General features: G+C 46.5%; 1 protein-coding gene across 1 annotated transcript in view; it reads left to right on the top strand.

The window, feature by feature from the left end:
• Nucleotides 1-23,898, top strand: part of CFAP47 (cilia and flagella associated protein 47) — a 1,765,744-nt gene that overhangs the window by 101,155 nt on the left and 1,640,691 nt on the right. Inside the window, exon 6 of the mRNA XM_029603108.1 lies at nucleotides 22,572-22,732. Coding sequence (XP_029458968.1) covers nucleotides 22,572-22,732 — 161 coding nt within the window. The remainder of the gene's footprint in view (nucleotides 1-22,571; nucleotides 22,733-23,898) is intronic.

Below are 23,898 nucleotides of genomic sequence, written 5' to 3'. Positions count from 1 at the left end.
ATATAAGGAAGTGCCTGCTTTCACTTCCTTGCCTTGGCAGTCAGGTCGGCACTGTAAGTGTACTAGTTGCCTCCGCGTTCACAGTCTTGTTCCAGTCTTGTTCCAGCCTTGTTCCAGCATCCTACTGTTCCAGCGTCCTACTGTTCCAGCCTTGTCCAGCATCCTTCCGTTCCAGGGTCTTTCTGGCCTGTCTCCCCAGGTAGTACCCTCGGACTGTCTCTCTGGTACTGACCTCGGCCTGCTCCTTGACCATTCTGTTTGCTGCCTGGATCCTGACCTCTGCCTGCCTTGTGACCTCGACTGATCCTCGGATTCTGACCCCGGCTGCCATTGACCACATCTCCTGATTCTGGCTCTGTCCCTTGCCTTGTCATCACCTACGCTGTTCTGGCCTTCCTTGCTCCTCCAGACCTATAGCCTAGTGTCCGACTGTTAGGGTTATTGGTGTTTGGGTGGTTCCTTGGACACTGTGGCAGCTGACCACGCTCACGGGGGGCAGTCCAGTGAGGGACCACAGTGTCAGGCTAAACTCCGGACAGACAAACACAGATTTGAAACTTTCATTAAACAGTATATGGAACCACCAGAGGTGGCAGTAGTGAGTAGTGGTTGTAGAGCCCGGCTGGGCGCGTCTGTCACAGAAAGCTGGAAATGGATCCTCTGTAAGCAGTGCTGTAGTGTAAAGAGACTGAGAGTTATGAGCACATAGTAGAATTAGCATTCAGAGTCCCAAGTACAATAGGAGAGCTCCAAGACAGGGAGAGCAGGCCCTCGAGGAGCGAGTACCTGATCCCTTAGAGCAGAGAGACTCGATAGCGTTGTACTCACTAGCAGTAGCAGATTCCACTAGACGAGAGGTCTGGCATCGGAGCAGAGGGCAGGCCCTCGAGGAGCGAGTACCTGATTCCGGCGAAGCAGTACTGTAGAGAGAGAGATGTTTCTGTACTCACAGATGGTGACTGTAGTTAGTTCTTCCAAGTAGAAGGTAGAAGTTGCAGGCAGTGACACAGGGAACATGGGCCCTCGAGGAGCGAGTACTGGTTTCCTGATAGCACCTGAAAGAAGCAGAGAGGCCCCCGAGGAGCGGGTACCCCACTAGTGACCCCAAAGGGTAGTAAGAGTTCCAGTTAGAGCTGGAGTGGCAGAGTAGCATAGGAATGGAGAACGAATCCCATCCGTACGAATCCTGAAGTTGCTAACTCAATGAGCTAGCAAAAGTATTAGGCAGATATACCCTGGAGTCGTGACGTCAGAACAGGGGGACGCCCCTGAGGCTCACGCCAACGTGGAAATAAAGATGAGGGCGGCGTGCGCATGCCCTAAAGGTACCTTGAAGGAGCATGGCTGGAGGCAGCACCAAAGCCGGTCCAGGGACACCGGAGTGGTCGGCAAACAGACGCCGCAGCGACCATTAGTCCAAGGTGAGCAGGAGGAGCTGCAAGTATTTATTTATTTATTTATTTATTTATTTATTTAAAGGCTTTTATATACCGGAGTTCATGTACTAGTACATACCACTTCGGTTTACACAGAACCAATATTGGAAAATTACATCAAACAAGTGGGTATAAAATAACAAGGCTAACTTTGTAGGAACTTAGAACTTGAGGTAAAGGAGAGAACAGGACCAAGTGGTAACAGATCAATGTAAATAGCTAAATAATAAATACAAATTCTTACAATAAATACAAATGCTTACAGATTACAGTCTTCAAAATCTAAGTTTACATCTTCAGAATAATGTTAGAGTAGAGAGAGGTAGGCGGGGAGAAGCCCTTGAAGACCGACGGACGATACACCGACCACACTCCCTTGCTGTTCGAGGGCACGCCTCTCTACTACCTCTCCGGGAGACCCTGCGAGGCCCACCTAAGTCCAAGCAGCCCGGGTTCCTATGGGCTCCACCTGGAGGGACCGCGACCTTCCAGTGGTGAAGCTCATCCTAGCCTCCTGTGCTCCGCCCCCTGGGGGCAGGTGCTTCCTGGTCCCTAACAGGGAGCCATTCTCTACTGTTCCAGGACAAGGGTCCACTTCCAAGCGCAACGGTTTACGCCACCCTGATCCTCACAAGCCATTCATTGTTGAGGTAGATGCCTCAGATGTCGGCGTCGGAGCCGTACTTAGCCAGCACAGCGATAATCTTGTTCTACATCCTTGCTTGTTCTTCTTGAGGCGCTTCTCATCAGCAGAGAGAAATTACAGCATCGGCAATAAGGAACTGCTTGCCATTAAGCTTGCGTTTGAAGAGTGGCGTCCCTGGTTAGAAGGTGGCCAGCATCAGATAACCGTGTTCACTGATCACAAGAACCTGGAATATCTTTGCCATGCCCAGAGACTTAATTATCGTCAAGCCAGATGGTCCTTGTTCTTTAATAGGTTCAACTTTCTACTCAGATATCGCCCTGCTGAGAAGAATGTTTGGGCAGATGCTCTTTCCTGGTCATTTACGCTGATGATGTTCCAGACAAGCCACATCACATCATTGACCCTGAGAAGATAATGATGGCCATTACCCATTCAGTTCCCACAGGCAAAATGGTGGTTCCACTATCTCTAAGAAAGAAATTGCTGAATTGGGCACATGATTCTAAGTTAGCGGGCCATCCAGGACAAGCCCATACCCTTGCTACCCTACAGCGATTTTATTGGTGGCCGTCTATGAGAAAAGACGTGCAAGCATATGTGGAATCTTATACCTCCTGCGCCAGGCAAAAGCCTCCAGCTGGTCGTCCTTGGGGCCTGCTCCAACTATTGCCCATTCCTGATGAACCTTGGACGCACATAGCAACCGACTTCGTGGTCAATCTGCCTCCTTCTGGTGGGAACAATATGATATGGGTTACCGTGGACCGGTTCTCGAAAATGGCGCACTTTGTTGCTCTTCCGGGTCTGCCATCTGCCCCAGAACTAGCTAAACTATTTGTGCGGCATACTTTTCGTTTACATGGGATGCCGAAATACATCATATCAGACAGAAGTGTTTAATTCACCGCCAAGTTCTGGAGGGCCCTATGTCAAAAATTCGATATCTCTTTGGATTTGACTTCTGCAAATAATCCCCAATCTAATGGTCAAACAGAGAGAATGAACAGAACCTTTAAACAGTTCATCCGCGCCTGTGTCAACTCTAGGCAGAATGATTGGGCAGAACTTCTACCCTGGGCTGAGTTTGTCTTGAATTCGCATTCGGCATCCGCCACAGGATCCACGCCATTTCAAATAGTGTATGGCCGTCAGCCGCTTCCACCACTGCCCATACAATTGACTGGCACATCGCCTGCTGCTCAATCCACTGCCGACGAGATTCATCAACTCTGGACTCAGACCAAGGAGCTTCTACAAAAGGCTGGACAACGGGCAAAAAAATTCTATGATGCTCATCATCAAGCAGCTTCCCAGTTTAAGCCAGGAGATAAGATATGGTTCAGTACCAAATATATCCGGCTCAAGCTACCTTCAGCTCGATTCGCTCCTCGATACATGGGACCTTTAACTTACAGCTTAAGGTTGCCACCCTCAATGAAAATACACAACACCTTTCACGTTTCACACCTGAAACCACTTATCCTTTCGGAGTTCTCCCAGAAGACTCCTGATCCACAACCCGTTGATGCTGAGGATGACATCGCGTGCAAAGTGGATGACATACTGGATGTCCGTAAAAGAAGAAAGCACTGGGAGTACCTCATTTCCTGGGAGGGATACAGACCGGAGGAAAACAGCTGGGAACCAGCTGTCAACATACTGGACAAAGAGATGCTACATCGCTTCCATCTTGCTCATTCTAGGAAGCCAAAACCCCCTGGGAGGGGCCCTAAGAAGGGGGGTACTGTTGCGCACGTCGGTCACAGGCGGCTGCGACCTTTGCTGCTCACCTCCTTTCTGTATGCAGCTCGAGTCTGGGCAGAATGGCAGCCTCCGCGCCCATACTCTGACCCTCATGGCGTGCCTGGGACGGCGTGGGTGCTCCCGGCAGCCATCTTACATCCGGGTTCACCTAAGGCACACGAGCGCGCGCGCGCGCCTGCTCTTTTCTTCTTTTTTTTTGAAAACGGTTTTTATTGTTTTATCAACGTATCAAACAGCATACCCGGAAGAGAGACAGGACACTTTATCTCTCCCCGACTCAATAACAACCATTAAGTGTACAAACCGTAAAAAAACCCCCCAACTGCGGTTAGCCCACCACTACCCCACCCCTCCACCCTCCCCCCCTTTGTCCCCCCCCCTTTGTTTTGCCTCCCCCTCCCCAAGGCCCCTGAGAGTCAAAACCAGACCCAGATCTCCATCCTCGTAAAAGGATGGGAAGAACAAGTCCAAAGTCAGTAAAGTATCGCCACTCAGTCCAAGGAATCCACTGAAGTCATTCGTTGAGAACCGAACTGCGCACCGTCTGTGGGAGCGAATGCAGGTAGGCATCCCATATGTTGAGGAACCGTTTCTTCTGAGAGGGAGAATGTCGCATAGTCGCCGCATCCAGCAGCATCATTCGATGAAAACCATTTCTCCAGGTCCAGTAAGACGGGGGTGATATCTCACGCCAGTGCAACAGAATGGTTTTCTTCCCCACCAAACAAGCCTTTTGGATAAGTAAGCGACTTCCCAGCCCTCGAATTCGCAATGGAGAAATGCACCCAAATAAAAGCCACAGCGGAGATATGGGAAGCACCACATCCAGCAAGTTCTCTAAATAATGGGCCAGACGAGTCCAAAATTGATGTATGACAGGGCATTCCCAAAAGGCGTGAGACAAGGTACTCCTAGCATTGCCGCAACGGGAACACACCGCCGAGGGAGAGATCCGCATGTGGAAGGCCCCCTCCGCCGAAACATAACTTCTCCGCAAAAATTTAAATTGCATTTCTCTAAAGTAAGAGTTTATCGAGAGCTGGGATATCCGCCTAAATCCGGCTTTCAAAATGTGAACATTAATGGTAAAAACTCCATCCCCATTCCATCTGTCAACCAAAACAGAGCAAGTGTCTACCACCACCAACTGCCGGAGGCGCTTGTAATACTGTGACAGGGAGGGCGGTGTACCTTTATCAAGGGAGAACAGTTCTTTCAGAGACTGTAGGTGAGATGTCTGCAAGAGGGAAGGGGGCAGGGAACGGACATAATGTTGTAATTGCAAGTAAGGAAAAACCTCCCCAGCAGCTATGCCATAACAGTTCTTAAGGTCCGATAAGGCCATAAAAGCTCCCTCCGGAGTCAACACCCGACCTATCAGGTTAACGCCCAGTCTACGCCACCGCTGAAAAGCTGCAGATTGGGAACCGGGAGTAAAATCAGGATTACCCTGAATCGGAAGGAGCGGGGCGCAAATCCGTGGAATCTGCAACATCCGCGTAAGACGCCCCCAAGAAGCTCGCAGAGGCCTAATAAGAATACTTTGCACCAGATGTGAAGGGACCGAAGAGGCTCTGGCCTGCAAAAGAAAATGCAGCGACATAGGGGCGGCCAATTCCATATCCGCCTGTAGACATATCACCGTATGCTCAGTCAGCAACCAGTCACGGATTAAACGTAAGTGACTAGCCAGATTATAAAGGGCCAAATCTGGGACACCCAATCCCCCCCTACCCCACCGCTCTCGCAGCCAAACCAGCGGTATATGGGACCTACCCTCCCTCCAATAAAAGCGGCGTTGAGCCCTGTCCAGCTGTCGCAAGTCTGTCACCCGTAGCTGCAGCGGCAAGTTCTGGAATAAGTAGAGCCACTTAGGCAAGAGGACCATCTTAAACAGGTGAACTCTGCCTCCCAGGGACAGCGGTAATCGGGCCCAACTGCGCAACTTATCTTGGGTGTGTTTTAGGAGGGGACTCACATTCAACCTATACAACCGAGAAAGGTCTCTTGGAATTATGACACCAAGATACCGAAACGCTGCATCAGCGCGCCTTAACGGGAAGTGCCTGCTCTTTTCTTAACGACGTCATGGCGGGAACCTCGGGGGCGTCCTCACCGCATGACGCCACCCGCTTACCATATTTAAACTCAGCTGACCACGTGCTATATGAGTTAGCAAGGATTCCTTTCTGCTATTTCCCCCTTGCTGGGACTTCGTCTATCTGGGTGTCCTAGGTACCCGCTCCTTGGGGGCCTGTCGCACTCAGGGCTATCCGCTCCTCGGAGAGCCATCTCTCTCTTTCATTTCAGTGAATCCTGCATCGTTTCTGGACGACCCTCGCTGTTCCTTAACCGATCTTTCTCAGTGCCATATCTACCATCTATTTCCATAGTACCGGTGTGAGTATAGAACTTGCTCTACTACCTTTGTGGCACGGATTCCTGGGTTACCCCACTTGCGGGCCACTACCGGATCCCCTCTGCCTTGTGCACGCCATCGGCTTCCGGCCTACCCCGCTCTGCAGACCACTACCGGAGTGCCAGCACAAGCTACGCCTAGATAAGGTATTCACCGGACCTCTCTGCACTGCAGATAATTATCTGGGCTGTCTTCATTGATCTCCTCGGATCACCGTCGGCTGCATAATAAAGCTATTCCTCTGTTGTCTATTATTGCTGAGAGCTTGCCTGTTGTGGTAAGGGCCCACAGGGCTCATCCCTGTATGCGGAGTTTCCACTCTCCACAACCCAAGGGACCACTTCTCGTTCAAAGCATACCGAATATAACACCCCTACACCATACTGGGGGAGCACAGCAACTAGAAGCTTTGATGCTGGTGTGTCCAGATTCCAAGTTTGGAGCTCATATCCCTGTACTATTAGGTACCAATTTGCATATGTTTGGCTGATTGGCACAGGCATGCCAGGAGGCCATGGGCAGCCGATACTGGCATCTCTCCCCAGATGTAATGCTGTTACAAGCGTACTTTGTAGGAGTCAGCACAGAAATGAGGTCCTGCATTTAGTGGGGGAGATACGGCAAAGGAGTAAAACCCCTATTGAAATACCTCCAGGAGGTGTCAAGGAGTTAAATAACTACTTGACAGTCGATGCCACCTTTGCATGCAGCACAGTGATAAATAAAGTGCCAGCAGAGGACAGATTGCCTGCAGGGTTACTGGTGCAGAATAGTGTACTAACTCTAGATGGGGGACAGTCACAGAAAGTGTTTATTAGGCTGAAGAATGAGTCTAACCAGCCTGTCCAATTACCCCAGGGGTCAGAGTGACCACAGTGAGTCAAGTGGAGGCTGTGCAGAGAGTAGAATATAAAGGGAGGTGTACTCAGACTATTGACCTGAATGTTTTCCAGTTTGGGGACTCCCCGATTCCCCCATCTTCACATAGACAAAAAGCCCCTATCAAACACCTGCCAAATAATATTGGATATTATGACAGTACTAGGATTCACTCTAATTACCGATAAACCAACACACAGAGCAGGACACTCTCGATATATCATTCATCAACCACAGCCACTTAGAACACATTAAAACCGATTACACACCCATCCCATGGTCAGATCACTTCCTCATACAATCCTCGATTAAATACATTGAACCCCAAACACAAGAAAAGAAAAAAGAACCCATTAAGTTTAAATATCGCCCACCGTATGACTTAGAAACCCTAAAAGACAAGCTAGAAGAAAAACTAACTAAATTAGACTACACTAACTGCTGCTCCGCGACCTCAACGTGGATGCAAACAACCAGAGAACTAGCTGAAGAGATAAACACAATCAAATATATTAATACTAGGGATGCCAAACAAACAAACCCTTGGTATAATGAAAAGATAAAAGAAATCAAGAGACAGCTAAGAAAAAAAGAAAAAGATTGGAGAAAAAATAAAACCAATGAAAACCTAACAAAATACAGAAAACACCTAGCTTACTATAAACAAATTATTCTAGATACAAAAAAGCAGTTCTGTAGCTCTAAAATAGAAAAATATGGAAACAACCCAAGAACATTATTTACCATAGTAAGCAATCTCACTACTGACAAATCCGAATCTACACAAAACCTTCCAGAAAAAAGATGCAATGCTATCACAACTTTTTTTAATGACAAAATAAAGAACCTAAAAACTAAAATCCCAAATACAGCGAAACAAGAAATTAAAATGGGAAAAAGAGAGATTAAACAGTGGTCAACATTCTATGAAGTATCAGACTTAGAGATCAAAACTACACTAAAAAACTAAATCCCGCCCCACATGCTCATGACACAATAACTACCAAAGACTTAAAAAAAATAGCCAACACTGTATCCCCGACACTAGCAAAAATCGTTAATCTATCCTTAGAGGAAGGATCCATGCCAGATGCACTAAAAGGAGCAATCGTAAAACCAATTTTAAAGAAGAAAAACAGCGACCCACTTAACCTGAGCAACTACAGACCAGTATCAAACCTACCACTAATTGCAAAACTGATAGAAAAAAACTATACAAAAACAACTAGCGGAACACCTGGAAAGCAATAACATCCTGTATCCCTCACAACATGGTTTTCGAAAACACTATAGCACAGAAACACTCCTGCTTGCACTGACAGATACCATCATGAGGGGTTTCGATAACGGTAAACACTACATTCTAGTGATGCTGGACCTCTCAGCAGCCTTTGATACTGTGAATCACAACATACTGCTAAATAGGCTAGAAGAAATAGGATTAAGCAACAAAACAATCAGCTGGTTCAGATCATATTTAAGTAACAGATATTTTCAAGTTCAGATCAAAGATTCTATGTCAGAAAAAAAGACCTTCAAACAGGAGTACCACAGGGATCCGCCCTATCTGCTACTCTTTTCAACATATACCTGCTACCTTTATGCCATCTGTTAGCTGGCCTGGGAATCACTCACTATATATACGCGGATGACATTCAATTAATATTACCCATTGACGATACAATTGAGAAAACATTAAACATAGCGAACATGTATCTTGACATTATCAAACAACTGTTAAACCTAATGGAACTTGTAATTAATATAGAGAAAACTGAATTCCTTCATTTAGAAAGGAAAAAAAACATGGAGATCTCACACAACCCAATCACACTCAATAACAAACAAATAAGACTAGCAGAGAAAGTACGGAATCTAGGAGTAATAATTGACACAGAACTAAGCTTAAAACAACATATATCCCTAAAAGTAAAGGAAGGATATGCCAAACTCATGGTCCTCAGAAAACTTAAACCACTTCTAACGACCGCCAACTTTCGATCAGTACTGCAAGCGCTAATATTCGCAAGCACTGACTACTGCAATACCCTTCTACTAGGTTTACCTTACACCTCCCTAAGACCACTACAAATCTTGTAAAACACAGCTGCAAGAGTATTAACTGGCAAAAGAAAAAATGATCACATCACTGAAACACTGGCCGATCTACACTGGCTTCCCATTGAACAAAGAATACAGTACAAAACACTATGCACCATACACAAATTAATACACAACGAAAATGCAGACTGGCTTAACACCGCCCTTCGCGTACACATCCCCAACAGAAACCTAAGATCAGCCAACAAAGCACTACTAACCATTCCATCAGTCAAAACAGCAAGACTAACACAGGTAAGAGAGAGAGCATTATCATTAGCAGATCCCATACTATGGAACTCCATGCCCTTGGAGTTAAGATTACAAGAGAAAACAAAACATTTAGGAAAAACCTAAAAACCTGGCTCTTTAAACAAGCTTTTCAAAAAGAGAAGGGAGAATGAAAACCAGGGAAATGCATGGTACGAACAAGAAGCACCCAACCACACAACGGTAATCACTAAGTGTGTAGTTTTTAAGTGAACTTTGCAGTAAAGGATAAAGCTACAATTAGAGAATGAGTCCTGTACTCAAACTGCTATAGAATTGAACTAGACATGTTTTTTCAACCTCATTTAATAATTATTCTTGCTTAAAAACTGTTACCGAACCATATGGCACCCATGTAAAATGTAAGATTACAATAGCATTACTTTATGTGCCTTTATGTAAACCGTTGTGACGGTACCCACCTTAACGACGGTATAGAAAAAGATTTAAATAAATAAAAATAAATAAGTATATATTTTTTAAAAATTTCCCAGTTCCAAGTGTTTTTGGACTCTCATGCCCCAATGACCACGGAAAATGGCTAGGAGAATTGGAATGTAAGCAGTTGTCGCCTCATATTACTAATGATTTATTGGATCTTAAAGTTCCTCTATTCTTTTTTTCCGCTCATTAATATTAGTTCTCCCTGGATTTCCTGATAAAATAGATAAGGCTTCAAGATATGTTAAAACAATATTCTAAGATGTATTACAATATATCTGTATTCTATTATAATTTGTTATAAAGTTTTGAAAATGCATAAAAAAAAAAAAAAAGAACACTACATACGTCTCACAGATGACACCCCATTCTGGGATAGATCATGGAGAATAGCCCCAGGTGTCTTAGCTGATGTGAGAAGACATCTGGAGGAGCTCAGGCAGGCACGGATTATCGCTGAATGACATAGTCCTTATGCCTCCCGCATTGTAGTTGTTAGGAAAAAGGATGGGACTGTACAACTGTGTGTTGATTACCATACCCTAACTTCCAGGGCCACACCTGACCAGTATACTACACCATGAGTTGAGGATGCCCTTGATTCTCTGACTGGAAGTCAATGGCTCTCTGTCCTGGACCTACGCAGTGGGTATTATCAAATACCCATGAGCGAGGTTGATGACTAGAAAAACGTATTTATATGTCCACTAGGGATTTACCAATTTAACTGACTCCCCCAGGGGGTCTCAGGTGCCCCAACTACGTTTCAAAGGTTAATGGAGAAGGCTGTGGGGGAGGGGGCATTACAGTGACAAGAGGTGTTCCTGGGGCCAAGATTGGGAAGAGGTTTGGAACTGCACCCATACTTTTGTATTTTCATTTATTTGATTATTTTACTATATTTGATTTCCCACTGCTTGGGTTTCCATCAAGGTGGATTATAAAAATACATATATCAGCTAATCCCCCCCCCCTATTTTCAAAAGTATACATATTTTTTTCTCCGAAAAACTATCTACATAGATTAGCAGGTGTAAATGTGTGCAGGTCATTTTCCTGGGATAATTTTCAAAGGGAAAGTCTGTGCACACTTCCACTTTGAAAATGGTACAAAATCTAAAAGTAAAAATTACCCATGGACTTTCCTCCAATGTGACCAGCCTTAAAATTTCCCCAAATGGCTCTGTACAACTAGTAGAGACTAGATAGCTTATGTTCTTTGTTAACAGTATAAATTGTCATGCAATAGAGGCAATTTTCATAAGATTTTTCCATGAGGAGAGAACACCTTCTGAAAACTGCCCCTCCTTACCCCCTCCCAGTGTGGAAAAAATACACCCACTTTCCACACAGCATGCACTTTTTCCTTTATGGGTGAATTTTAAAAGCCCGGCATGCGCCAAAACTGGGAGATACATGCATAAGTCAGGCTGGTATGTGCCAAGTGGATTTTAAAAGCCACCCAAGTATGCGTGTGCTTGCCACTATGCGCACAAATGAAAAGTTCCAAAAACGTGGCGGGGCATGGGCGTGGTCTGAGCAGGGTAGGGGGTGTTCCCGGATTTCATCTTGAAACTAGCGCGTAAATCCTTATGGATGACATGCAAGTAATAAAATAAAGATAAATAGATCGTGGGGTTTTAAAGGTCGGGGCTAACAGGGGCGAAGGGAGGCTATTAAACTAAGGGGGGTTCAGAAGTCTCATCCCTTATCTGGGAATGAATTAGGAAAACTAGTAATGGTGTCGGCGCACGTGTCTATTAAAATCACCCACTTATGCGGTGGAAGCAGCATTTGCACACATAAGCGAACGTCTACTTAAAATTGTCTGCACATGTGTGCATGCTTGTTCAAGCTGTTTAATAGCATACGCACATATATGCACGAATGTTATAAAATGGCCGTGTCCCTGGGTGCGGGCTGACAAACGCATGCACATGTACATCTGCGTGCCTGTTTAAAAGGATGCTGAGGATGACATCCTGTCAAAGACTGCTGGCAGTTTATCCTTAACTCCCCAAAAGAAAATTAGGGTCTTACCTTCTGCTAATTTTCGTTCCTGTAGTACCGAGGATCAGTCCAGACTCCTGGGTTTTGCCCCCCCTCTAGCAGATGGAGACAGAAGTTTATAAACAAAAACTCCGCCTATAACTAGGCTGGTGCCACCTACAGTCTGGCAGTATTACTAAATGTCAAAGCAGCAGGACCAAACTCAACATAGAACCCTGAAAAACTCCAAAAATTTGCACTCCAACGAGAAGAACACTCCACCCAACCGGATACAGAACTCGAGGTAACGAACAAAAAAACAAAACGTCCAGAAGGGTAGAACACAGAGACAGACCACACAGCCTCTTCCGGCAGAAAATGGAGCGGGACTCTGGACTGATCCTCGGTACTACAGGAATGAAAATTAGCAGAAGGTAAGACCCTAATTTTCTTTTCCCTGTACGTACCAGGATCAGTCCAGACTCCTGGGATGTACCAGAGCTTACCTTACTTGGGGTGGGAGCCGGAGAGGCCCGCTCTAAGCACCTCTTCTCCAAACCCCGAAGACCCAGGAGCTTTCACATCCAAACGATAGTGCCGGGCAAAAGTGTGGACCGATTTCCAGGTGGCCGCCCTACAGATCTCCTCTGTAGGAATATGGTGACATTCCGCCCAGGAAGCTGACTGCGCTCTAGTCGAGTGAGCCTTAAGCCCCACAGGCAACGACCTCCCCTGCAGCAGGTATGCCGAGTGAATGGCTTCCTTCAACCACCGAGCAATCGTAGTCTTGGAGGCCGCCTTACCACGACGAGCCCCACCATAGAGGACGAACAGGTGGTCGGACTCCCGGAAGGCATTGGTGACTTCCAAGTAATGTAACAGCACGCGCCGTACATCCAACTTACGAAGATCCTTAGCCAAAGGGTCCGAAGACGGCACCTGCCCAAAGGATGGCAACTCAACCGTCTGATAGACATGAAAAGAGGAGACCACCTTGGGTAAAAACGACGGGACCGTTCGCAACGAAACTCCGGAATCCGAAATCCGCAAAAAAGGCTCCCGACACGACAGAGCCTGAAGCTCAGAAATACGCCGTGCCGAGACAATGGCTACCAAGAAAACCACTTTCAGGGTCAAATCCTTAAGAGTAACCTGGCGCAGAGGCTCAAAAGGCGCTGAACACAACGCCCGAAGGACCACATTCAAATTCCACGACGGGCACGGCTACCGAAACGGAGGACGCAAATGTTTTGCTGCTGGTGCTCTGGACAGATACCAATGTGGAGATACGCTTCCGTAAGATCCAGAGAGGCCAAAAACTCCCCCTTCCTTACGGACGCAATTACCGACCGCAGGGTTTCCATCCGAAAACGCGGTACCCGAAGACACTTGTTGACACTCTTCATATCGAGAATGGGACGAAACGTTCCCTCCTTCTTGGGGACTACGAAGTAAATGGAATAACGGCCCTGTCGGAGCTGGTCGGGAGGCACCGGCACTACCGCCCCGAGCTCTCGTAGCCGAGCCAAGGTCACCCTTATCGCCTGCCGCTTTTCCGAAAAACCGCAAGGGGACACCAGGAAGCACTGAGGTGGGCGGTAAGAAAAATCTAACGCGTAGCCTTGTTTTATCACTTCGAGCACCCACTGATCCGACGTGATTTTGGTCCATTCCTCGTAAAATTGGCTTAATCGTCCGCCAATTTTGGGAACGGGGGAATGGACCGGCCTCACATCATTGCGCAGGCTTACCACCCTGCGCCGAGGGACCGGCTCCCTGACGACCAAAACGGTGTCCACGAAAGGACTGCGAATACGACTGCTGGCGAGAAGCCCCGTGACGAAACGACGAGTTAGACCCTCTAGTCGCCCGAGGCCTACGACCCCCGCGGAAACGGGGACGGGACGCCGGCACACCCCTGTACCATTGTCTGTCCTCCGGGAGACGGTGGACTTTATTCTCCCCCAATGACTCAATTAAATCTTCTAGTTCCTTACCGAACAATAACTTCCCCTTAAATGGAAGAGAGCCCAATCGAGCCTTGGAGGTGCCATCCGCCGCCCAATGGCGTAGCCAAAGAAGCCGCCTCGCCGCTACCGCGGATACCATGGTCCGTGCCGAAGTGCGTAGAAGATCATAAAAAGCATCGGCACTGTAGGCTATGACCGCTTCCAACCGACTAGCCTGTCTGGACTCCTCTGGAGACAGAGATTCATTTGCAAGGAGCTGCTGAGCCCAGCGAAGACCTGCTCTCAACGAAAAATTACTACACACAGCTGCACGGATACCCAAGGCCGACACCTCAAAAATACGCTTCAACTGGACCTCCAACTTCCTGTCCTGAATATCCTTAAGCGCAGTACCGCCCGTCACCGGGATGGTGGTCTTCTTAGTGACCGCTGCTACCGCGGAATCAATCCGTGGCAGTCGCAATAGCTCCAGCACATCCTCAGGTAGTGGATACAACTTATCCATGGCCTTTGCAACCTTTAGGCCCAAATCCAGAGTATCCCACTCCTTAAAAAGCAGGTCCGAGGCCGAAAAATGGAGCGGAAATGCAGAAGACGGGCCCCGGAGCCCCAGAACGACTGGATCCGTCTGGCCCAGACGAGATTCCACCTGGGGAAGCGGGATCCCCAGCTCCCCCAAGATTTCCGGGATAAGGGGCCCCAACTCCTCCTTATGGAAGAGACGGACCACCTTCGGGTCATCACCCTCCGTTCCATGAGGGCCGGAACCTTTAATACCCGACTCCCCATCTCCCTCAACCCCCCTCGGGGGCTGGGATGGGAACTCCAGATCCTCCTCCGGCTCCTCGTGCTCATCCGAGTCCCGGGGAATCTCGGTCCCCCGGGGGTGAAGGGGTCGGAACCGAGCCGGCCCCCCCTCCCCCGGGCCGGGTTTTCGCACCTTCTCGGCCGGAGCCCCAGACCCCGCGTCTGGGGTCCCCTGTGGTCGTTTCCTGGCCAATCTCCGGGCCTTAAAGGCCTTATGCATTAACAAAACGAAACGAGAATTAAAGGAGGAGTCCGAAGACCCTCCTCCTCACCCCCTTCCCCGGGGGAATCCACAGCCGAAAATATGTCACCCCCCCTGACTTCCCCCCCCCCCCCCCCCCCCGCGGGGCCCTTCTGGGGTGACAAACGCGGTAGCACTGAATCCTCCGCGCCAAGAAAATGGCCGCCGTTCCCGCCGTTCCCGCGGGCAAAATGGCGGCCGTCCCCGACTGTGAGGACGACCGCTCCGAAAAAAACCGCCACCTCTGATGGCGCCCCCGCCCGCGACTGCCTGCCTCTTCGGGATCCAGAAGCCGCCGTCGACCCTCCCTCTCCGCCGCCCACGCACCCGGAGCACAGGCTGTCTCTCGACAGCCGTGCCGCCGCGGACCCACAGGCCCTGCAGGCTGCCTGCCTGGGCATATTAAACGAAAAAAACGCCGCGGAGAAGACGGAGCCCAAGGACCTAAACAAAATACAAAGAGGTACCCTCCAAGCTCCCCGGATCGCGAGCCCCGGCCCTATAGAGGAAGGAGACAGGAACACACACAAACGCAAGCAAGCAAAATAATTTTTTTTTTTTGAAAACAAACAAGTTTACCTGGGATCCGGAGCCTGCTGGGGGGAGTAAGCCGGGACCCCCGGTATCACCCCCAGCCCTGAAAATGCCGGTACGTGGGGCTCCCCCACTCCTGGGCTGCCTCAACCAGGGGGAGAGATCCCCTCAGGACCTTACCGTCCCCTGGGAGGCGGAGACTGGGACCAGCAGGCAAGCCTCTGCGGTCCTCCAGTCCTGACGTACCTGTCAGTGACTAACTACCATTTCTCCTAAAAAAAACAAATTTTCTCTCTTTTTCCTTTTTTTTTTTTTTTACAACACCTAAGCTAGGCCCTAACAGACTGTAGGATTTTGCACCCTCCCCACCTGCTAGGAGACAGAAGAATACTGCCAGACTGTAGGTGGCACCAGCCTAGTTATAGGCGGAGTTTTTGTTTATAAACTTCTGTCTCCTTCTGCTAGAGGGGGGGCAAAACCCAGGAGTCTGGACTGATCCTGGTACGTACAGGGAACAGGGAGTTTGCACCTGTAAACCTATGTACCCACATTTCCATCTGGGCAGGAAATGTTCCAAGGGAAACCTGTGGGCTTGAAGCTGCTCAGGCAAACTGAAAAATTACCCCAAATGTTTATAAATGGAAAAATTCAAAGCTACTGAGTTTCATCTAATTATATCGGATCATTTCATATGCCACAGTTTGTGATGATGGTATTTGTGATATCAGATCAACAGGAAAATTATCCAAAGAGGATTTTGTACATGTGCTTTTAAGACCGTATAGCTCCCGAAGGAGCCCATGAAGTTTCAAAAGCTCATGCACAGCAATGTTTTGAAAGAATTTTCATCTTCATTCAATAAATGGTTTCACAGCTTGCAAAGAATCCCATTTTCTTCAAGATCAGGAGGATCTGGAGAACTCCACATACAAAATCCACACAGAAAGATGGATTCTGAATTATGAGTACTGGGACGAGCAGCATTGTCCCTTTAAAATCCTTCTGACCTTGGGCAGGTCATTTTACCCTCCATTGCCTTAGGGGCGATGCAATATTTTGGAGAAGAAAGTGGGCGCTGAACAGTCAGCGCCCGCTTTCTTAATGTGCCCCCAGGTGCCCCACATGGGTGCGCCATGCAATATATATATATATTTTTTTTAATACTCTATTTATTAATTTTCTGATAAATCACAATCATGATTTACACTAGAAACACAAAATTAAAATGGTTTAGAATGTGAATATCTCATAAACTTATAATTCAGAGGAAAAAAAATATAAAGAACAATCTAAACCATTAATCTCAATTCAATCTTGAGAGGAATGCGGATTAACACACAAATTTTAAGGGAGTATATTCAAAACATATTACCAACAATATCAGGGCTATAACAGAAACCTGCGTATCTTATATTCTAATTAACATTGGACACAGGGGATGAAGTAGCTATTTGACGTGTTTCTAGGAAATTCTTTAGGTGTTCAGGCATGGAAAAAATAAAAACTTCATTTTGCTTGGCAATTAAACATTTGCATGGAAATCGCAACTTAAACGAAAATCCTAAAGTAATTACTTCCTGACGGTAGCCTAAAAAGGCTTTCCGTCTTACCTGTGTCGATGCAGCTAGGTCTGGGAAAATTTTTATATACTGACCATAATGGTTGATGGGGTATTTGGCAAAATATCTTTTCATCAGCATATTAACATCATTTATTGAGGAAAAAATTGCTAACAACGTCCCCCTTTCAATCACTAATGCTTGAGAATCTTCCAGGAAGTTTGTCAAATTCCCTTGAAACATTTGATTAGCTTCTTGTGAAGCAATATTTTTTGGTTTAGGTAAAAAATAACAGTTTAATACCGTTAAAGGCTCATCTTCAGCAAAACCAAGATTCTCGCTTAGAAACTTTTTTAAGGAAACTAGAGGAGCTTCCCCAATTATCTTGGGGAAGTTTAGAACTCTTAAATTTAAGCTCTTGGAGTTGTTTTCGATGGCTTCAATTCTCTTAACAATATTTTCTCTATCCTTAATTACGGTTATTTGGAAATCTTGATGTTTTTTCTCATTTAATTCAAGTATTTTAATTTTCTCAGAAGATTCCTTAATTTGTTTCTGGATTTGAAAAACTTCCTGTTGATGTCCCTTACTTAGCGAATCAACTTTATTTTCCAGGCCTTTTATATTTTCTAACATCCCAGCCATCATCTCCCAAAGGTTTTCCAATGTAACCACCCCTGGTCGTGTTAATGGGATGGGGGTGTCCTGTTAGTCAGTTGTGTCTCTAACCCCAAAGGGGGAGGCATCAATTCTGTTCCTCCTTCTGCTCCTTCGACACCCTGAGCTGATTGGGATATTTGTCCATGAATGCGGGTATCTTCTTCCCCCGCTTCCAAATTGGACAAATTTGTCTCCCCCTCAGCTTCTCCAATAGTCCCATTTCCTTCCCTCTTTGCCGGTGGGAGTCCCGTATTTGGGCTAAGGGAGATCTCCTCTGCAGGTACAATTAGTCCTCCCTGACTAATTGACGCACCAGATTCATCGTGTCCTGCCTTATTAAACGCAGGCGAGATCATAAAACGACTGATTTCTGCTTGTATTGGTGAAGGCAATGGAGGGGGAGGAAATATCCTCACCTTCCCCTTCCTTTTTGGGGGGCATATTAATATGAAGAAAATCGCACAAACAAAGTCAGCCGAAGTCTTACTGTATAGCCTTGTTAACCGCAATGGATTTACCCGTAGGAACAAGTTGACGGAGTAAGAAATGTTGCTTTACCTTAATTTCCACTGAGACAGATTTTCCAGTAGGACCATGCGAATCCAGGCGAAGCCAGGCAAAGCCTTAGAGCGCGCGCCCCTTGTGCGCGCGCCGGCGTCTGCTGCGCACCGCTCTCTGCCGGATCTTATAGGGCTTCCTGCTTCCGGTTTTTCTGGTCCCGCCTCCTGACGTCAGCGGGGTCTCAGCTATCGGGCACCGTCGGATTCGGGAGAGCAAGGCTACCACGAGTCCCGGAATCCCTCAGTTGGCTCTCTCAGAAGGGGAGTCTCCAGCCACTGTCCTTACGCTCTCGGGGTAAGGAACGCTCTCTGCCCGATCTTATAGGGCTTCCTGCTTCCGGTTTTTCTGGTCCCGCCTCCTGACGTCAGCGGGGTCTCAGCTATCGGGCACCGTCGGATTCGGGAGAGCAAGGCTACCACGAGTCCCGGAATCCCTCAGTTGGCTCTCTCAGAAGGGGAGTTTCCAGCCACTGTCCTTACGCTCTCCGCGCCATGCAATATTTAAATTAGGAGAGCCCGAGTGCATTGGTCCACAGCTGGTTAAGAAAGCCGAGTTTATCGGCATCAGTTTTCCTAAACCGCACAGCCAGGGGGTTCAGGAAATGGACGCTTCTCAATTGAGCGTCCATTTCCTGTAACCGACTGCAGGTGTTTTTTAAAAACTTTTTTTTTTTGTTTTGGTTAGATTAGTTTACTTTTTTCCTCCTACTTAATATCGCAACGATATTAAGTAGGAGGCAGTACAGAAAAGCAATTTTTTCTGCTTTTCTGTACTGGTTTAAGGAGTGCTCAGCAATTAACGCCAGCTCCAGGCAGGCGTTAATTTCTGATCGCTAAATATGCGTCCTAGGCGCACATTTTTTTTTTTTGCATTGGGAGTGAATGCCTATTAGCCTATTAGCTCTATTAGATTCACTCTGTGTTGGATGTGCTTTGTAGAGGTGCTAATCTCCTTATTGCATAAGGGGATTAATTAGCACCTCTATAAATACATATACTAATACATATACTAATACATATAGGTGGTAATTTTCAAAGGAGATACATGTGTAAATGTAACATACTATCATAGCAATTTTCAAATGCCCATTTGTGTGTGGGGACTATAACTTCCAAAACTGCTCGTGTGCGCCCATTTAAGCATGTATATGGGCACATGCAAATTTACCACTGTATTTTATAACCTGCATGCACACGATATGTGCAGGTTATAAAATATGAGTACATAATTGTGCTCAAATGTGCGGCTCATAATTTTTACATACACGAGTAAGTTTGGACTTATCCGGATAAATGCTGATTTATCCGGATAAGTGTTGCGGTACCGGTCGCGTACCTCGCGAACGGCCCCTTACCTGACTCCGGTCCCGGGAGTTGGCGCGGCCTCCGATCCTCCCGTTCCTGCTCCGGCCTACCACACGGCGCTCCCACGATGGAGACGCCATCGGACGCTGTCGGTCCCGCCCCTAGGGCTCGCGCGCACGCAGAGGGAACCCTTTTAAAGGGCCTCTGGCGCGAAGAAAGGGAGTCGTCCCCGGAGTGACGTCAGACGCCGAGGGGGATTTAACTCGGCGTCTGAGCCTCCCTCATTGCCTTGCAACGCGGTCAGCTCCCTAGAGTATCGAGTTGCCTGTTCCTGAGTTCCTGATCCTGCCAGCCTGTTCCTGTGTTCCTGATACTGCCAGCCTGTTCCTGTACTCCTGTACCCTCCAGCCTGTTCCTGTCTTCTTGTCCCAGCCTGCTTGACTCTCGTGCTCTGATCCTGGTCTGTCTCATTATCTTCGACTTCTGCTGCCTGCCCTGTTCCTGGTCCGTCTCTTTTTCTTCGGCCTTCGCCTTTCCACAGTCTTCCTCCTAAGTCCCAGCGGCCTGGGCCCCCACAGCTCCTCTGGAGGGGTCACGGACTTCCAGGGTGAAGACCTCGCTTCTCCTGCCGTGGTCTGCCTTCCGACCGCCTTTCTCTGCACGGAACACCGTCTCAACTGGCCGGACTAAGGATCCACCTCCTGACTACAACAATAAGTGCTGCTACCACACACAAGAACTACCAAGAACCAAGTATTTCCTGGGTTACCCTGCTTTGCGGACCACTACCAGAGAATCCATCTCAGGTCTTCCTACTCAAGGACTGAATTTACAAACCTGTCCTCGGGTTTCTCTTTGCTGTATAATAAATATATCTCTGACTCCTGTGTCCATCACTGCTGATGGATTCTCCGGTAGTGGTCCGCAGAGCAGTGTAACCCAGGAAATACTTGGTTCTTGGTAGTTCTTGTGCGTGGTAGCTCCGGTAGTGGTCTGCAGCGCGGGGTAGGCCGGAGATAGATGTAGGCATCAGGCACAAGACAGAGTGGATCCGGTAGTGCTCCACAGAGCAGGGTAACCCGAGGATCTGCACAGCAAGAGAGAAGCAGAGTTGTAGATCAGGTCTAGTACTCACTCTGTAGTGTTTCAGTAGAGATATTGTGGTAGCAGCAGCGGAGATCCGGAGCAGGAACACTGAAGGGTCGTCCGTAGAAGTAGCGAGAGGTTCTCACTAAGCTGGTGAAGGTGAGACTCGCATAGAAGGCTCTCCGGTAGGCTTAAATACACGTAGGCAGTGACGTCATGCGGAGGGGACACCCCCGAGGTTCTCGCCATGATCTGGATAAGACAGAGGAAGGCACACGCACGCGCATGCCCTAAGTTACACCAGATTAAAGATGGCGACCGGGATCGCCCACGCTGTCCCGGGAATGCCAGGGAGGTCGGCGTGCAGAGGCAGTGGTGGCCATCTTTGCCAGAATCGGAGCTACAGGGCAAAATGAGGTGAGCAGCAAAGGTCGCAGCCGTCTGCGACCGGGCACAACAATCCTGATATTGAGCAGGAATAAATAGAAATAAGGTGACAAATTTACATGCATAAACTGATTAAAAAATAGCAGCACGTAAATGTTGGCCGCTCCTCAGAATGCCCAAGGCCAACCCCTTTTTTAAACGCACAAATTTACTCGCAGACCCTGTTCTACTTGGTTTTTGAAATAACATATACACGTGTATATGCTATTCTTTACGTATACAAGTGCTATTTTTTTATGCATGCAGCTTTTGAAAATTCACCTTTCAAAATGCATGTAAAACCTGACAATTCAATAACATATTTTGTAGCAATTTTCAAAAGCCCACTTACACACAAAACTGCATTCATGCCTGTAAAACCCAGTTTTAAGTATGTAAATGATTTTGAAAATGACCTCCCCAAAATACAATTGTAATAACAACTTAAAATTAACATAAAAAGATTTAAAACCAAAGTAAAGAAATAAAAATAATATAACCTTAACTACAGATTCAACAAGAGTCTAGAATCATTCAAAGATCTGCTTAAACATCCAAGATTTTATCAGTTTTCTAAACTTCATAAAATGTGGTCTCTGACCGAAGATCAAATAGTATGGCGTTCCAAATCATGGGAGCCTGATATTGAAAAGTTCAGTCTCTTGTATCTTCCAGTCTAATCTCCCATGGTGATGGTAGTCTCAATAACCTCATTTGTGATGATTTTAAAGTTCTTGCTGGTTGATAGGGCAGCAACAAATTGGCGAGGTAATCAGGCTTCTTCTTTGCTAGTGTCTTGCATGCCAGGCAACATGTCTTGAAAAGAATCAGGCAACCAATGTAAGTTCTGAAGTAATGGTGCAACATGATCAAATTTTAAAGTGCTGAACACAATTCTAGCTGCTATACTTTGAGGCAATTGAATGTGTTTTAAATCAATTTCAGTAACGCCCAAATACAACGAATTACAATTGTCTATTTGTGATAAAATAAGAGCATATGATAGTATTGCTAAATCTGATTTTTCTAAAAAAAAAGAGCAGGTAACTTTCCTATTATTCCTTAAGTGCAGAAATGTTTTAAAGCCTGTCAGAATCACTCCCATAGGAAGTAATGAGAAATGCATGGTTGAGCTAGCTTTCCAACCCAGATTTTTGCTGTCCTCAGGCAGGTGTAAATATATTTGGGTCTGAGGGCTGTTCGAGAACAATAAAAGGACTTATGTGTATGTATCAGTGTTTGTACATATGTGTGGGCAGAGTAGAGGGAGCGTCTGTGGTGGCTTTTCCTTCTGCAAGCTCCAAATCTCTCTTTTCTCTTTTCTATGTGCTGAAAATTTGGTGGATATCTGCTTTTGGACAATTGGAAAAAAACCTCCAAAAGCCAAAATGATTTTAGATGACCTGAGCCCTTTCTGACTGTAGTTTGCACTAAATGCACTAATTATAGTTATATAATTTTGTTGTAACTCTGCAGGGTGCTGATCTCCAGAAGGGGACTGATGCCGTTTTGCAAGATCTGAGCTTCAGGAATCAGGACACCTTTACTGATGTTTGCAGTTTAATTACCTGTTTTCCTAATCAAGGGATTTTGCTACCTTTTCAGAAAATCAGCCTCTTTATTTGTTTTACACCAAAGTAAGTATGCAGTTTGATTAATTAAGGCTTGTGTAGCTGGTAACCAGATGGTAGTTAGTAAGCAGCACCGTAGAGCACAGAGGGGTTGATATTCAAAGCTCACTGAGTTGGTAAAGGTAACCATGTAAATTTATTTGGTTATCTTGAAACTAACCAGTAAGTTTTTCGACTGAATATCCAGCTAAGTCTACTCACTTAGAATTTGAGTGGGTAGATTTTAGCCTGCCATTTGCGAGGCTGGGGTTACCTGGCCAAATTTATCCAATTGGCACTGAATATTGCACTAACCAGCTAAGGGGCCTATTTACCAAAATGCAGCAACGTTCCTTAATGCACTTACATCTGTTATCACATTTTAGTAAATACACTGCTACAGTAAATATGAAATCCTACCCTAGGAATGCCTCTGACCTGGTGCTTTTTTGCTGGCTAAACTAGAATGGCTTAAGATTACCTGTACAAATTTAGCTGGTTATAGGGGCCACATTTTTTAAAGTGGATACATTTACCTGGCCAAAACCAGATTTTACTTTTGAACATCATCCCATGTTGCATATGCTTGGTTGAAGCATTGCATCTTTTAAGTTTTAGTGCACACTTTGTTTTGCACTCAGCTGTATTTTCAAGGCCATTTCTCTTGCAAACATATGTTTTTTGTCAGTATTGTCAGTATTTGTCAGTATTCAATCTCTTATTCATGCCATTGAACTAAAGTAGATATTGGGGAAGATTCATGAGGCATAACCCAAACAGTTTCTGGATATCTGTTTAATATGGATAATTTGCTTGAACTTTTGAGAGTCTAGTAGCTTCCGTTTTCCAAGTTCCTGATCTAAAGTAAAAGTTACAGTGATCTGGGAGGCTCTGAGATGGAACCATTTTTCATCTCCACTGGGGTAGAGTCTTCAGCTCTGCATTTCTTTGTGCCATATGTAAAATGGAAGACCCTCACTTTTTACCCCTTCCAGAGAGGTTTTGGGCTCAGAGATATGGACATGTGGATCAGGGAGAGAATAGTAATTACACAGACCCTCAGAACCAGAAACAGGACAGTACACTCAACCCCCTCTTCCCTCTCTCCACGACTCTCTCTTGACTAGACAAAAGAGATGGCGAGAAGTCCCAAATCTATTCAATACACACAAACCCTGTAGTTCCCTGTACAT

The sequence above is a fragment of the Rhinatrema bivittatum genome, chromosome 5, assembly GCF_901001135.1.
Source record: "Rhinatrema bivittatum chromosome 5, aRhiBiv1.1, whole genome shotgun sequence".
NCBI lineage: Eukaryota > Metazoa > Chordata > Amphibia > Gymnophiona > Rhinatrematidae > Rhinatrema > Rhinatrema bivittatum.
Note: the sequence above shows the minus strand (reverse complement) of the source record. Positions and strands in the feature narration are given on the sequence as shown.